The following is a 17,643-nucleotide window of genomic DNA, read 5'->3' as shown; positions in this document are numbered from 1 at the left end:
AACTGCTGTAACAACCAGATTCCCAGCACTGACGAGTCAGCCTAGCTGTCTAAAGACTAGATGCTTCCACTAATTGTTCAGTTCTGTCTGAGAACCACCAAACGGTCTAAGGTGTTATGCAGAGCCATGGATCCGTTTCGAGAAAATTGGATTGTCCATTTCCGGAGCTAAATGAGCAGTATTAACGATCTCTGATATCTCCCCGGATAGTCCAGTGGCATCATTGATTTTTGTGATTAAGGGCACCTGTGCCCCGAATCATGTGACGTGATTATAAGGAGTAATCCATAGTAAAACTTTAATAAAGTGTCTGGACTCACACAGACGTAAACATTTACTTACATGGACTTAAGCCAAATGTCTTTAAGAGTTATTGAAAAGATTCTTCATCAAGAAACAGCCTGCAGGCTGTCCAGTTACTCCAGCTGGTCGATAGGTCTCAATCTAATATGATTCTAAAGGTAATTTTAAGCATAACTCATTAGCTTAATGAATGTATGAAAAATAAATCTAACTTGTGGAAAAACCGAAATGGTTGTCAAAATACAAGACCCATATCTTATCTTCCAAACAAGATGATAACTTACGGGGAGTGGACAACACAACCAGAACTCCACGTGACAAAGTTTACAAGAGTTTAACCTCGAAGGAACTAAATCGCAAACACAGCTGCACAGGTGAGTCACATTATGTTGATTGTCATTTAGCAGTAACTGTCAGCTGTATAGACGATCTCTGAAATCAACACTTGGATATGTCAGTTTCCAACATGGTGCAATATCAAAAAAGCTCATGAAGAGGAGCCGACAGAGCATCTCCCCAAACGAGCCCGATGGGCCGAATGGCCTCCTCTCGTTTGTAAATTTCTTATGTTCTTATCAGGGGAGTTCACAGGACATTTACAAGGCCCTGATATGCAGAGCGCAGACTCAGGAATGCGTACCAATCCACAACCCAAATGACACCCATTTTGAAGCTGAGATTAAAACCTGCTCGGTGCTCTGTGGCCAAGAAAAATCTCCTTCTCCACCACAGTTTAGAACATCCTGAAGCTGCTTTCTGCATGGATGGATAAACCCTTCAGAGAAATACATCATGAGTAAGTAAACCTATTATCTTGCTTGGTTGTATACCAATTGCCTTTAGGCTCGTGTGCATAGAGAACATTTATTCGCAGACTGAGTGAAGACCACCTTAATTGCTGGGCGAACATCATAAACGTCGACTGCAGGCTGAGCTGGAGGAGTCGTGTGTCTAATAACCTTATGATGCGTATTAAAAGGCCTCCTTGGAAGCAGTAGAGCCTGGGTAATGATGGCGGAGATGTTGTCCACCTCGGGGCCATTGGTGTGATTCAACAAAGAGGGCATCAGCTGTCTGCTTTGATGACTGCTCACAAAGAACAGTCTAGGGAAAAAACATATGTCTGATTCAAGATTATCTTAAAAGTAATATTAAAATAAAAATATTATATATGTATATATGTAACTGAATATCCTGGTCTTGGCAACAGGGATTGCAATTGTGTGCTTTTTAAAAATTATTTTAGCAGATTATTTTTCTAAATACCCATTTATATGAAATCTAATTTATCAGTACAATATGAATGGCAGATAATCAAAACACAGACTTTGTTTCATTCACCTGATTATTAATCACCGATAGTATGATGCAAAATTGTGGGGCGGCATGGTGGTGCAGTGGTTAGCACTGTCGCCTTACACCTCCGCCTGGATCACATGTGTGTGGAGTTTGCATGTTCTCCCCATGTCGTCGTGGGGTTTCCTCCGGATACTCCGCTTTCCCCCCACAGTCCAAAAACACGCTGAGGCTATTTGGAGTTGCTAAATTGCCCGTAGGAGTGCATGCATGAGTGAATGGTGTGTGAGTGTGCCCTGCGATGGGCTGGCCCCCCATCCTGGGTTGTTCCCTGCCTCGTGCCCATTGCTTCCGGGATAGGCTCCAGACCCCCAGCGACGCAGTAGGATAAGCGGTTTGGAAAATGGATGGATGGATGGATGGATGGATGGATGCATGATGCAAAATTAAGGTATTAAGTCTGCAGAAGCTCCTTTTGTGGTGTTACCTGGGAATTCCTTTGATGATGTGTAAATGCTCCGCATGTGTGTCCTTCAGAACTGCAGACCATTAAAAACCAGCAGCAAAGGGAAGACATGCAGGCGTTGCACGTCATGGATGTGAATAAATGTGAAAGGTTATGTGTTTGTTATCCAAAGTCAAACATTGTACATCTGCAGCATGCAATTTTATTCATGCTACTGCCAAAACAAAAATAAAAGTACCTCTTAAGTAAGAGTAACAGTAGTTTATTTAGTTCTCAGAGTACAGGCAACCTTCCCACATTGTAGGGGTTAGGGGTGAACTGGATAAACCACACAAATTTTTAAATTACAGTGTAGGGCACTAAAGTGGAACAAAAACATTCGAGAAACACAAGATACAAAGATCAGTGCAAAATGTCATGTAGGAGACTGCCGTCTTCTAAACCAGCACTGGACACATAATTTAAGCATTTACAAGTTACTAAATTATGTGTGTCTGGTGTGTTTCACTAAACTCACAAAAAATTCCTATTTAATGCCGACCCCATAATATATCGAGACTGCAATGGCGAAAGTGGAGATACAGAATAGTCGGACTAGTGAATATCTGTTTCCCTCCTTACAAAGTGTAACTTACAAGTGTAGCTCACACGTTGCAATTAGCCGGCCCTTCTGGCTTTCAAAAGTTTAAAAAGGGCCACCCAGTGACAGTTCTTAATTTTGATGGACAATTAATACAATACGAAGGTCCTTCAGATATAAACCAATAACAAATTAAACTGAGCGAACTTTACAGCACAGGATAAAGGTCGACGTAGTATTACAGTGTAAACAGCAGGCAATTGTTTAAAGTACATAGAAAATAACAGGAAATGTGCATCAACATATAAATAAACTGAAAATGGGTTTTACCCTCAGGTTCCAGAAACTTTACTCCATTGGCCTACATTTCGCATTTGCTATTTAGTTTTTAATTTCTACCATCTAATATTATAGTACAAGGGCCCTTTATTTTTACTATAGCAAGCTAAACCTAACGATTCACTGCAGTGCCACAAGTTCACATAGCAGGTGTCACCGTTGTAATAGCATTATAATAGCAGTGATAGAGTTTAATAAAACACATAGCTAGGTAGCCAAACCAGCTGTATTTCAACTACGCATTATTACCCATTATCATGTATCGCTAGCAATTTAGAGATGCCAGGAAGCCTAACTGCATGCCTTTGGCCTTGCGGGAGAGAATACGTGCAAACCCAACAAGCAGAGCACAGGTGGTGTTTGAACCCACAACCTTGAGACAGATTGCTTCCCATTAAATCTGCTACGCCAGAAAGAAAACTCTTTCTGATGCACTCTCCAAACGCACGACCACGGACTGTGATGTTAATGCCGTTTGTATAGGGACCGATGTCCTAAAGGCCCCGGAAAGCAGCAGCGTACAACAAGGTGGCCCGGTTCCCTGCTTGGACCCGATCACCACGAAGGTTCAGGAGTGCTGTAGAAAATGGAACCAGGTAACAGCACCCGGTATTGCAACCCCCCCCCCCCCCCACAAGATAGTAATAAAGAGACAACCTGCTGCACGTATAAGAGACTCTGCCTCAGAGGAGCGCGTCTAAACAAACAGTACACCAAAGGCCCGGTGTGTGGGATACAGACCAAACATTTATTCTGAAATGTGACTTTTCTGCATGAATGAGTGCACACAGTCGGATTGCTGCAGAAGGAGGGACAAATATATTGCATCTTCTCCTTTTCCCGGCCTAATAAAGAAATTGAAATTCTGTCCATCACTCTGTCCTGTTTTATTTTAAAATTTCACCGGCGCTGGAGTCTAAACATCCTATGATGAAACCATATTATCTCTAGTGCAAGGCGTGCATTTTGCATTAACAGCAATTAATAAGACTTCAAACATACCGTATGTGCACATATAGACAGGGTTATACGCTTGTAGCAGGTCTATTTGAAAACATATTTTCAAGTACTCGCTCGAGTTTGTTCATGCTAGAAAGAATTGAATTTTACATGCACACGCCGACCCATAATATCCGATTTAATATTTTCAATCAGCAGATTTTCATTGTGTTGCGATCCGCCCTGAAGTTATGCGGCATTGTGGACTAAGCCTGATTTTCGCAAATCTGATCATGCAGCAGTTTGCGAGATTCCTCATTGCACTTGTAATTCGATTGTCTTTACCTTGATATTGGATACAATATATTTGAATTACAAGCCTCTTCAAATAGAATTTGAAACCTCTTAATAAATCCTTCCTTGTTATATTATCACATTTGCTTGTATTGAATTAATTCTCCCGTTGAAGCATAGCACCACATTCATTATACTTGAATTCTAAAACTTCCATTTTGATTGTTAAAAGGTGCATGCGATCCCATCAGCACATCCCACAGAGGTGGGCAAACACATGAAATGCACACGGGACCACGGAAACAGGCCGAACCGGCGAGTCTGCGCAGACGACTGTCACGAGAGACCAGCTTCGCTGTTTTGCAATCAACAAGCCATCTGCTCAAGCCAGCAAGTCAGGAGCTTGTCTGGTTGACTGTCATCCAGGTGTCATCCAGACCTCATGGTGCCAGAGAGCGAGCTGGCTGATGGACAGCCCTCTGGCTGGGAGTTTTGCTTGCTCTGGGCTGCTGGTGACCAGCATGAACTACAGCAAATTCTGCGGCACCACCGGTATCCCAGAATGCCTCAGGCCACTCATCTAATGCAGAGCTTTGGAAAAGCCCCCCCGATGGGGTGAGCCCCCTCTGCCCTAATCCTTCATCCGCTCAGACCCATCCTCACCAGCCCATAAGGGGCCCTGCCGCCTGGAGAATCCACTGGTTGGGATAAAAGGATAAGACCTGCACCAGTCTGATTACTTACATCTGGCCCGTACTGTAAATCCCAGCCCAAGAGTCCCCTGCAGAGCTGCGTTGTTTACAGTGCAGTGTGGATAAGGTAGCTGTGCAAAACGGCCACCCACCCTGAGCCGGACACACTGGGCCCGCCTCATGGCAGCGTGGCAGTGACCTGCTGGCACTGCACTGCCTGCTGATGCCAGAGGGGAGGGCGGTGCTGGGGGGAGGAGTGTGGTCAAAAGTCATGATGTTTCACCTTAAAAATATTAGCAATTATCATTCTTTGTAATCATGAGTGTCTAAATAACATTATTACAAAAGATAACATTGCGTAAGAATCAAACATTGTGTAAGAATAAAAAATGCTTAATGTCATTACTTCCTCCACTTTTTATGAGTGTAAACAGAGTCAACAAAAATGTGTGATAAATTTCATATTGAAAATCTTCACTGCAGACACTAGAAATAGATTCACTCTGTGGGCAGGCAGTTTAACTTTCAGAAAATCTTTGGGGTTGAACTTAAAAACCTTTATCTGCAGTGCCTTCCATCTGTATGAGTCGTGCGAATCATTTGTGCGTGTTTAGCAGCAGTAAGCTCCATGTGCACGGATGCTCCTCTGCGTCCACCATTATACTGTGTTCCACATCCTGAGGTAGTCATGAAAAAATAATGGAATGCAAATGGTGCGCCGTGGTCAGCCAGAATTACTGCATTATTGACTATTGAGTAAACATGTTAAAATTGAAATGTCTTCATTTGAGAATGAAGCTACAGGTGAGAATCATCTGTGAATCTCTGTCAGCGGCTCCTAGATCCTGCTACATTTGCTGCTTGACTTGTAGGATTCACCTACTTGGGCTGATTGACAAATTAATCCCGGCAGGATTAAACAGCGTTCCAATGGGAAAGGAGAGATTCATATACTGCTTCTTGTCATACCTTTAAATCCCAAGAGCCTTGAACCTAAATCAGGTGATATCTTTCGATCATTTTGGCAAAAAAATTTCATGCATTTTATTCACGTTGTTGAATATAAATGGTAACACTTTACATTAATTGCACCTTCCCAATGCCTTTATAAAGCATTCATAGAACATTCACAAGTGGCATGTAAGCATACTTTAACAACTTTAATATACATTAATGATAAACATTATGCAATTATACGATTATAATGTTTGTTATTATCCATATAATGGTTGTTATCAATGTATAATAAAGCTGTTAAGGTATGTTAGGATGTTAAGGTATACGTATATGCTGCTTATGAATGTTCTATGAATGCATTATGAAGGGGCAGTTAATGTAAAGCGCTACCAAATGATTTGTCTTGTCTGGTAGGATGCTTAAATGTGTTGTAAAGGACGCTTCTTGGAGGTAAAGTTCTTCTACCTTAAATAATACATTTTATTATTAGTGATTTTTGGTCTAGAACATTGATGTTAGTGCCGCTAGATGTCTAGAAAATATCCAATATTTTAGTTCTAACTATACTTCTGTACAGTGTGTACTTGCTCTGCTGATCTCTGGGAAATGTAAAGCACGGTTAAGAGGTCTTGGGACTATGATATTGATTTTAATGTCTTTCATTTAACTGGTTACTGTCTCTATTGACTGCAGTTAGATAAAGAGTGCTAAGCCATCTTAAGGTAAATAAACTCAGGCCTCTGTACTGGTACACCATGCACTGTATCAGTGGTTGTAAACAAACAATTGCGGAATTCTGCATTATTACTAGTGGACACAGAAGTCTTGCAATATGGCAACACCGGAATGGTGTGGATGACCCTGTAAAGATCCTTCCGAAAGCTTGTGGGGTCCTCTGATATATATGGAACCCTTTGAGCTCTTAAAAACTCATTGACGATGCTAATTTGACACACAAATGTAACACCTTACATAACAATGCATTGAAATCTCACACCAGTTTTTCCCAGAAGAAAAGATTCAGAAGCTCATAAATGTACTCAGTTCCAGTTCCACAGTTCTAAGTCCACATTTTCAGGATTTGTTCTCCAAATCTATGTGATACATGTACATGACAGTGACAGGAGGAATAAGGTTTAAAGCCCCGTTAGGGGTCATTGTGCATGACCAGTCAGAAAATGCTTCCAACCAAAGGTAAACTTCTGCTTCTAATCTGCAAAACCTCCTGACACTAAATACGGCAGAGTGGCCTGTCAGTTCTGATGACTGCATCACCAGGAGCTCAAAGACCACGGCAATACAAATCACACCTCACTCTTAGCCGTGGTGAATTCTGCACGTTAAAGGATGGTCAGCCTGTGTGATTGCATGTATGTGTCTGTGTGTGTAAGTATTACGTACCGTCCCCATAATCATTAGCATTCAATTATGTTATTTAACAGCGGATTTGGGGGGAGGGAGGCAAAGAATATGGATGTTGATAATGTTATATAACACATAATATGCAGTGAATGACCATATATGACAAACAGTGCCATCTAAATGCCTGGCTACATTAGTTAACTTTAAATTATGGATTATAACAGCAGGTTATCTATATGTGGCTGCACCTGGCCAGGTCCTGCAGATTACACCTCATTATGCTTCATGAACTCTGCTGTACTGTAAAGCTCAGTTGGGGACATCTCCCAGGGATCATCTGGTGTCAGCAGAGCACATGATAGGTGCTTCATTTTACATCTGGTGCTGCTTTTCTATATTTAATACTGTCCGACTCATCGATGGAAGCGGAGAACCAACAAATTCTGTCAGACATGTTCTTTGCCACTTCTTGTCATCGTGTCACAACCTTCTGTTGTGATTTACTGCTTCGGAGATCCATACCAATGGAGCATTTTCTCAGGAAATGCTTAAATATTACATTTCACATTTGATTACTATAGATCCACAGCTGGTACCTAATGATTAATTGATTACTTAAGCATTAAACAGCGGCAGAGAATTATAATATAATTTAGGCATGGAGAACGTTTGATTTTTCTGTCTGGTTTCTGTGTTAAAGGTGTGGATGAGCGTTATGGCATACAGGCAATAGGAGTACATCGCAATATTTGCATGTGCAGTCACCGCATGACCACCTTAGTATAGGATCTGAAATCTAGTTCATGTCTAAGCTCACGTGCAAGGTACAAAGTTGCACATTTTAAACTAAGCATATATTACAGTATTGTAACGTTTGTGCCCTTCAAAGTGCGCTCTGGTCAGCGGAAAGATCGTACAACAAATTACCGCCATCTTCAGGTACAAAGAAAACGAGCACCACTCGTGTTACGAAATGCGCGGAGAATCGTGACTAAAATAGCTCATTTTAGATGTTTTGAAGAATGCACGGTATATTTATCAAGTGCATAATTTTTCACAAAATAAGGTTCCTACGTTCACATGATTGAATTAGAGCATTTTGCACAGACATGGAAATGATAATGACTGATTAAAAAGCAAAACAAATCCTCCCATAGACATTTAAACGGTCGCACAATGTAAGGTAGCACAATGTAATATACTCGTAATATAAATTATGTAAATGCAATTTAACTGGTTGATTTTTTTATTTCCTGAATGTGTTTTTCAGCCGGTGACTGCAGGAATTTACATGGCATTTGTATGGAAAACTAATTTCCCGAATGCGCCATTCTACCGCAAAGAGAGAGTATTTATATCCTTAACATATTTTATTCTATGTTGTTTATATATATATAGCGCTTCAACGATGAAATCGTGAGCGCGGCACAAATAATGTAAAATGACTGTCTAGTACAATTTGCAGGCACCCTATCCGCAGGTCGCTGTAATCTTGATTTCGACTCCTCAATTTACCCGTCCTCAGCAACTTGATTTATTTCTTAGATCTTGTACCTTTGTAAATGGCTCTCTCATTTAACAATCATATGATGTCTTGGAATTGGACTTAATTCATATGCGACCTTAGCGCAATACGGGGCTCGCATAGCAATGCGTATATTTAAAATCCAAGCATCTCAGTCTCACGTCCACATGAAGAGGATAGCACATACACTGCTGTGACTGTGGGCATATGGACGTGGGTTCCCTAATGGTGCAACATACATGTCATCTAGACGTGATCGCAAGCAAAGCAGAATCTTGTTAAAAACAACTCTACGAGTTACCTCAGTGTCGTAGATTTTGGGGATTAATGAGAAGGAGTAGAGTCTGGACTCTCGTATGTGCTGAATGGCAAGCTGGACAGCGGGGTCGATCCCTTGACTGATGCTGCTCATACGCGCTGATTCATTCATCGGCATCAGGACCATGATGGGCAACTCTTCACCGTCTTTCGTGTACCAGCTGTTGTCCAGGTTGCGGCCGGTGTTGTCATTGCAACCCCTTGATAAAACCGGTCGAAATACCACGACACACAGAAGCAGGCATCCCGACACCACGACCATCTCCGATCTGCATTTCCTCGGGGATGGAGCCATGCTATCTGTACAGGACGGCGAAACAGATGCACCCTTTCAGTGCCTTAGCATTTCAGATTTGGTGTGTTGAAGTGGACGATCAACTTGGGGAAATCGGGTACATTAAATAATAAATGAGGCGGCAAAACCAAGCGGATCAATCAACTAACCAATGAATCAATCGCGTCTTCTGTCTTTTGAAGAACGTATCTCGGTGAGCTGTAGTCTCGTTCAATTGCGATTCCTTGTTTATCCTCCAAAACGCCAGCTTTAGGACTAGTGATACAGCTGGTGTGATTAGGTCGAAGAGGTTGTGTTACAAACGTTATACGCCGAAGATCCTCTTCCCTGGTGTCGGTGATCCACAACACTGCTTCCTAATGTCTCTCCAAGTCAATCTCTCTTTTCACCTCCCAGATAGTGCCATTAAGACCACAGAAGATCATCACACTCCGGTAGTCAGTGCGGCAACAGCCAATGCGTAAAAAAATATATAGAAATAAGTAATTCTGTAAACGGTCAAAGTCAGCCTCTTGCGATGCCAGTTGTCAAGAACACAGATCCACCATCCGAGTACATTCCCGATGAAAAAACATGAGGGTGCATTCCTGCCAGGAGAACGTCCTGAAGACTGGACGCGGAAAGGTCGTAATTGACAGACTGACTATATTTTAAAAACCAGGCTACAGCCCTTTACATCAGACGATGGAGCCTGAGTAACGCTGCCGCCGATGTCACTGCCTAAGCGCTTTTGAACGGCGCTTCACTTACTCACTGCTGCCGCCGCCGACCGGAGCGCGCGAGCGCGAGAGCCGTGCGCGCGACTGATTAGAATAAAAACCTCATGACAGTGATGTGTGGGATCCCGATCATGCCCTGAAAGGCACGCGCAAAGCCCACTGTCGCTGTTTAAGGACTGCGAGTCTCGGTTTAAAGCGTCAGAAAAAAATAAGGGAAAATGAAGATGCAATTATAATTGGCATAGGATCTTAAATTCTAGCAAAATGGATTTTATTATTATTTATTATAAATCTTATCTTTTATTATAGGTGCATGGACAGAAATAAGCATTTTAATTAACATTAGTTTAGTATTAAGCAGGACATGGAAGCACTCAGATACAAATATAGCATAGCTTGAAGATTTGAGTGTTTGACCTGAGACAGGGATTACAAATGCACATAAATTAAATATTTCAAAATACTCGAATGTATAATAAGCCCGGGCAGTAAAGTGTCAATGCATTTAAAACGTCTGCTTTCAAAACAGTCTTTGTCAATATAGGTTCTAAAATGCCCTTTAATAAATAGTGCCACCTAGCAAAATGTACTGAAGTATGACAACTAGGCTATAAAAAGAAGCGTCTTACTCCAATTTGACTTAATTGCAAAATATGCAGTGATTTTTATATAAACGGTTATGTTTTGTTAATCGTTTTATATGTCAGTGACAACATAAATTAAGCAAATTAAAACTCATTAACATTTAAAACATGTACATTAAAATATCTACTGTGAAACCATTTAGAGGGGAACCCATCTTGGGTTGTTCCCTGCCTCGTGCCCATTGCTTCCGGGAAAAGCTCCGCACCCCCCGCGACCCAGTAGGACAAGCGGTTTGGAAAATGGATGGATACCATTTAGATCAGTCCACTGGTGTGTGTGGGAAGTAGATAGGGATGCTATCCATGGTTCTGAATGAACAAACAGGCAGTCCGATCTAGATGTATATACTTGAATGACGCTATTACCGCATTCAGTAAAAATACATGTGGATTTTTTGCCTGTAAAGGCACAGGCTAGAGTGCAGTTTATAGGCCTACTCACTTTTAAAAGCTCATGTTTGCTTGTAGGCAAGAAGAATTTATTTTCCCAGGCAAAGCCAAATATAAACGCCTTTTTAATCACACTATAGATATTACATTTTGGGAGTATTTTTAGAACTTAGGTGCGATAAACACAAATTAGGAAAGCAACGTTATGGTACGAGCTTTATCGGGTATTATTAACTTGGGATCCAACTAATTACTGACCCCATAAAGCCAAAGCTTTTTATTGGTCTATTATTCTTACTCCAGTTCCACTGGGGGGTTTGTTACTTGTCTGTTGTTACTATTTAGCAGTGTTCATAATCGTCCAATAGATTCAGACTTGTTCAGTAAGTGAGCTTTTTTTAGTTTTATAATTTTCTTATCGAGGTTATATTGGAAGCCTAACTTGAACGGTTATAGGCCTACTGATGTAAAATCTAAAGTGAATTGGCGAGTGTATTAAACAGCAGGCTTTGAACATCTAGTTGGCATGCGGAAAAAAAAAGCTTTCTCCGTTTAAGCAGTATTTTGGGACCATATTGCATATTATAGCTACTCTTTGCAACGTCAGAGAAAATCGCGAAGCACAGATCTGGAGCGCGAATGCAGATGCAGACTAAAAGATACTTAGTTAAATTTTTAACGCATATACATTTTTTCCATATTTCGAACACCTCTGGATATCAGTATTTAATTTCAAACCGGCAAGGTATTTGGAAGATTGACTTGTGATATTTTCATCTAAAGAGGTCAGTTATAGATTCGCCTGCACAGTACTTTGTCGTTCATATTTGCTCGACCGACTTTATAGTTTTGAAAATGTACAGTAATAATTGCACAAGACAAGCTGTACTGTTATTCATTTTCGGTTTATCCCTTAACATTAGGTCTATTTAATTTTAGCTGTGTTGTCAAAATAATCTTAGCATGAAAACCGTTCCGTGATGATTATGGGACATTTGCCTGAAGCTACAGAAAAACGGCAATTAGTTCTGCAACGCGTATGTGCGGTTTTGCTTCAGTGAGGAATAACTCATATAGTACCAGAGATCCCCTACGCTTTGATTAATTATTTACATGACAGGTTAATAAAAATCAGTTGGCAGTTTTTACATAAATCTATAGTATAATACTTATCATGCGTGTAAGTCCCAATATCCATGTATAATATTAGAAAACTTCAGGTTGTTTTAGTAAAGAGCCAACCTTACTTTATTATTCTGACAGGAGGGCATCTTTAGTTAAGCATTCTGATCAAGGGCACAGTGGTGCAGATCCTTTCTTCAGAAGCACAGGCCAGGACGCGAGTAACAAACTGAACAGGACAGCAGATCATCACGGTGTGCTGTCTGGCTCAAGGAGCTTTGGGGACACTTATTCACCTGAGCTGCATGTCATTGTGAATATAACAAGCGAAATCAACTTAAACCAATATCAACAGAGGAAGAATATGCCAACTTTGCAGAGTCATAACTGGAATGGGTTCATACCCACAATCATGAAGACGTCAGATGATAAGTACTTTTTAACATACATGTCATGTATTTTTACATTCCCTTTTAAGTTCCTACAAATGTATATAAGTGTATGCAAATAGTATTGCGAACTTTAACCACATTGTTTATAGTATTTCTTATAAAATTAATTTGTCCTTGTTAACTAAGGAATTCCTATTAATTTTACGTATATTTTCATCTTAACATCGAGCCCTAAAACCATCAAGTTCTCGCTATCATTCGCCTTTAATTCAGTTTTAAAGTAATGGTCCTTTTCGAACCAAACTCGATCTTATTTCTATCTTTCATATTTAAGTGGAAGTGGTGGGCACAGCTAACCGACTAGTAAACTTTGATAAACCCTATTCAACGAACACTGTTTAATTTGAGAACGCTAAACTGATGAACCACTAAAAAAAGTTTGCGGAAGTTAACGATAATCGCTTAAGCCGCGAACTTTAGTTATAATAAATTCAGCTTCGTTATGGATTTTGACTCTGAAACTCTTAAAAGCACACCCAGAGAGCTGTTTAACTTTGGAGCCCCATCTGTCAAACTGGAGTGATTACGAGGGAATACCGAGCATACTTCCTTAACGAATTGGATCGTTGAATTCTGAAGAGTCTCCGGAATAAATTGAGCGATTTCAATTTTTTTTGTTTGTTAGCAACATATAAAGGCACCGTTTACCCTGAACTAGGAAGGATGGCCTCAACTCTTTTTTCCTCTTTAGCTCTTTTCATCAGAACCTGGAGAATACACGAAACAGGATTTCTTGCTTAGCCGGATAACTTGTCGGATTTAAGGTAGTCTGGGCTAAATGTGAGTGAACGAAGATAAAGTCCATTTAAAGTAGGGTACCTTAAATCCGACGAGTTATCCAGCCATGCGGAATATGTGATACAGGCCCATATTCTCCATTTAGTACAGGGTATCACCGTTTAAATGGACTTATTTATTTATTTGTTCACTTACATTTAGCCCAGACTACCTTAAATCCGACAAGTTATCGATCAATCCCTTCTTTTGTTTACACGTAGTCAGCGAACAGCGTGCCGGATAAACTGTTGCAGACCAGACAGGCTAAGAACAGACCATTAGATATTTGTAGGATTTGAGGATTTTAGGGATTACAAACGTGTTTGACCGTTAAACTTGCCATTTGATTTAACGGAACTAAATTTAGCGGAAGCTATCTGGTCGACTAGTATGGTTTTCCAAGTAAGTTTAAACGCCAAACCGCAAATGCAATAAATGAGCTTCACTAATTAGTAGTTGGCGGATTAGCGGAACAATGCCCACCACTGGTAAATCTGATTATTCCTTGAAGCATTTAAGGTGCTTTTTATGAAGACCCAGTAATGAATTTTGACCAGGCTTCCCTTTGCATGTATATACTTCCTTAATCACCACACTTCCTGCGGCTGGAGAACCTTTGAACCGCAGTCGCTGACCTGCTGCTGAAAGGTGCTTTGCCGCTGAACTCTGCAGGGAGCATTAGGCAAAGCTAAAAGGAACTGCTCAGGTAAGACACAAACATTATGTCAGTGACCCAGAGAGGGAGATAGAGAGCTTTTGTAATCATCAGGGTTGCCAACTCTCACGCATCTGGCATGACACTCACACTTTTTGATTCTTAGCCTCACACAAGAAATCTTACGGCAAATTTATATTATTCCATTATAAACCTAAAATTCGCTACATTAAAAGCCTTGGAGTAATTTGCAAACTCTACAGACTATTTACAAACTAAAACAAAAACTGTAAACATACATGTAAATCTGTGTACATGTGTGTGCATCCCTGTTTCAAAGACAAAATCTCAATCCAGTCAGGTGACAATAGTTGGCAACCCTAGAAATCATCCACTCTTTGCTAGGGAAACAGGAGCCAGGTGTGACTGACAAAGTCAGACTTCTAATCTGTGTGTCACAAGTGTGACAGGTTTTTTTAGGCTCTGTTCTATCACATGATTTTTCTTAATTCAACTTCGAAATATCACGGGACTGCAGTTGTTATCAGAGCACAGATTTCTTGTTTATTCCAAGACTGCTAGCAGCAATTTTTAAAGAATGATTTTGTCTGATACTTTATAGAAACTTTATTAAAATATATTAACGTGTAAAGAGATATAAAAACATCCCTGTGACCCTGACCAAGAAGATTGATGGATATAAAAACATTCCTGTGGAACCTGAAACGGATATTGCTTGCAAAATGCAATCTGTCAGGATCTATCAGTAGCACAGGCTCCTGTTGATCCAGCACATCCAGGTGTAACGAAACTCCATCTCCAATTATTTGAAAAGTAGACCCTTTCCACCAGAGTTCATCCAAAGCTCTTACCAAAGGATCTAACATCAAAAGTAGATTTGAGGCCATTCAAGATAATAACTTACCAGACAGATATAGAAAGACAGCAAATAATCTAATGAAATTTAGTAGTACCATCATTGAAGAGTTAAAGCTGACTGGCTGTCTAAACCTCAGACAGGCTAAAGTATGCTAACATTAGGGTGATTATTTGCCATTTCATATGCATTTAAACTGGGTTTCCTTTTGGGTACAAGAAAATAGAGGTCATTTACTCGCTATGAATGTCTCTAAATTTCTAACACCAGAAATAGGATTCATCTGCTTCTGGCTGGACATAAACTTCACTCTGGTCCTTACCTACTCTGTGATCAGCAGCTAAAGCACTGCATGCCTGTTCCTTCATCTTATGACTAATTTTAACGGTTCACTTCAGTTTATGTGAACAATAAAAGAACATTTCAAACACAGATATGGTCATCTCTCGGCATACAAAAATAAAGCTGAATGTGACATATATGTAATAAATAAACATTGGCAGATCCACCATTGTTTAGCATAAAAGGTTTCAGATCAATATTAAAATTGTGAAACTGGACAAGCTTGGTTCAGAGGCAGCTTTCCAAAGCCCTTACTCTACCTTGTCATTAAATCAGAGTCTTTATTGCAAGAAAATCAAATCTGCACGTCTAGTCTAATGGATTTGAGGTCTGGTGACTGATTAGGGACTTTCTTAATTGTATTCAACTTTACGCTATAATTTGCATTTGGATGACTTGAAGGATCTACAGTTGTTGTACAGGATCCACAGCTCTTGTTTAAGGTTAAGAGGTAACCGCCTCCAGGTTGACATAGCAACAGCCAACTCATCGTTTGTCCTCAGCCTGTCCGAATTGGGGAGGGGGCTTTGGTCTTGCTAAAGCTGTCACATAGATCTGCTGTAGGTCTCTGAACAGCGTGACTGGTTTCCTGCCTGTAGTTTGATCCCTAGCTCGCTTCTTCCAGGAAGACACTCCTGGGGGCTCACAGGCTAATCATGTTCCTAGCTAGTAACACATAAGGAATCCTTCTGTTCTTTATGCATGTGAAGCACAACTGGTTGAGGGAGAGCTCACCCATCCTCCATCTGTGCTTGCTGTCTTGAGTAATGTGCGTGATGCAGCTTTGAGGCATAGGGGTTACTTGGTACGAAACAATTGTGCCTTCTTCATCTTAGATCCGTTTAATGGACAGCTCCTTCTGAGGTCTCTCTTCAAAGCAAAAAAATAACATCGAGAACCTTCTGGGAGATATATTTGGTGGTTAGAGTGGAGGAGGATGATAAGATGGGAAATGCTATTTCGTTTATTTATAGAGAGTCACATGGTGTATCACTCAATGGATCACAAAGGGTCATAGGGGACCTTGAACCTATCCCAGGCAGCATAGGGGACAAGGCGGGGCTACACATGTTATGGCAGTGCATGATGAAGGGAGGGACGATCCACATAGTGGCTCACAATAAAACAGGGCTTTATTGATGAAATGGACACAAAGGGAAAATCAGAAAACAAAAAGACTACAAGTGGTCAAAACAAAACTAGTGAAACTGAAAACTAAGGCAAGGATAGGGAACTACAGTAACTAGCATGAACCACCGAGGAACAGAACTAGAGCAAGCATTTGGGGTACCTTACTACTAAAAGGCACTAGAGAGTAGGAAACAGTGAAAGAAAAACACTGAGGGCTATCACCACTAGGAGAGATCGAGGAACACAAGTAAACAAGAACATAAGCAAGACACCGGCAGGGTAACCAGGGTAACAACACATATATTTACCATATTGGAAATTATGGGGTAAAATGAAACCAAAGTAATAAAAAAGGTGTCCGACCTTGCACTCATGATTGAAGGGATGTCTGCCTCTAATCCACATGCTCAGCCCATCAAGCCATGTGGCAGCCCAGAGAGCAAGGGAATCACACTAGGGCAACACCAGTGGGAACTGCTGGCCAAGCGGCGAAATGGCCCGCGGGACAGGGCCAAACGGGCACCAATCCTGACAACACTCTGGACAATATGCAATTCATATTCAGAAAGATTTTGTGCAATTTTATTCTCCCAAACAAGAACTTCTTGTTCACAATTTATTTTTATAAATATTCACTCCAGCAGCAGAGTTTGCTTTTGCAAGCTTAGCCCTATAATTATCTCAACTATTGTGTCTCTGGTCTCACCATCCTTCAGTGCCCAGAAACCCTTGGCATACTGGCAGGGTCTCCATTTGGGGATAAGTCACAGGCAGCAGGAAAGAGAAGGGGACAAATTAATGTCTGAGTAGATGTGGGTCTATCCCACGTGTGGGCAACATATCTTCAAGTATATCACAGCTCAGATCTCAGACACACAGATACATGATTTATTTTTTTTATAAGGACTGGCTGTGAACATCGGAAAGCACAGAAACCAGGAAGGTTAACAATGCTCAGTTTAATAGTTGTTATATGGATATTAATTGATTAACCCCATCAAAGGCAGTGTTTCCCCTACCATTATATTAGGGGGGGGGGCGCCCCATCTCCCCAACGACACCACCCACCCCCCCCCCCTTGAAGGTCAAGTTAATTTTATTTATATAATATAATATATATAATATAACATAAGAAATGTTCTGATGTTTAGTTCAGTTGTTATATTGA

At 40.7% G+C, this 17,643-nt stretch overlaps 2 protein-coding genes across 3 annotated transcripts in view; one reads left to right on the top strand and one right to left on the bottom strand.

The window, feature by feature from the left end:
* gabbr2 (gamma-aminobutyric acid (GABA) B receptor, 2) overlaps positions 1–10,137 on the bottom strand; it is a 148,100-nt gene extending 137,963 nt beyond the window's left edge. The window contains 1 exon segment of the mRNA XM_048994295.1: positions 9,055–10,137. Coding sequence (XP_048850252.1) covers positions 9,055–9,366 — 312 coding nt within the window. The 5' untranslated portion in view covers positions 9,367–10,137.
* Positions 1–17,643, top strand: part of elmo1 (engulfment and cell motility 1 (ced-12 homolog, C. elegans)) — a 293,132-nt gene that overhangs the window by 120,720 nt on the left and 154,769 nt on the right. The gene's annotated exons all lie outside the window — the stretch shown is intronic.

This window comes from Brienomyrus brachyistius, chromosome 23, assembly GCF_023856365.1.
Source record: "Brienomyrus brachyistius isolate T26 chromosome 23, BBRACH_0.4, whole genome shotgun sequence".
Taxonomy (NCBI): domain Eukaryota; kingdom Metazoa; phylum Chordata; class Actinopteri; order Osteoglossiformes; family Mormyridae; genus Brienomyrus; species Brienomyrus brachyistius.
Note: the sequence above shows the minus strand (reverse complement) of the source record. Positions and strands in the feature narration are given on the sequence as shown.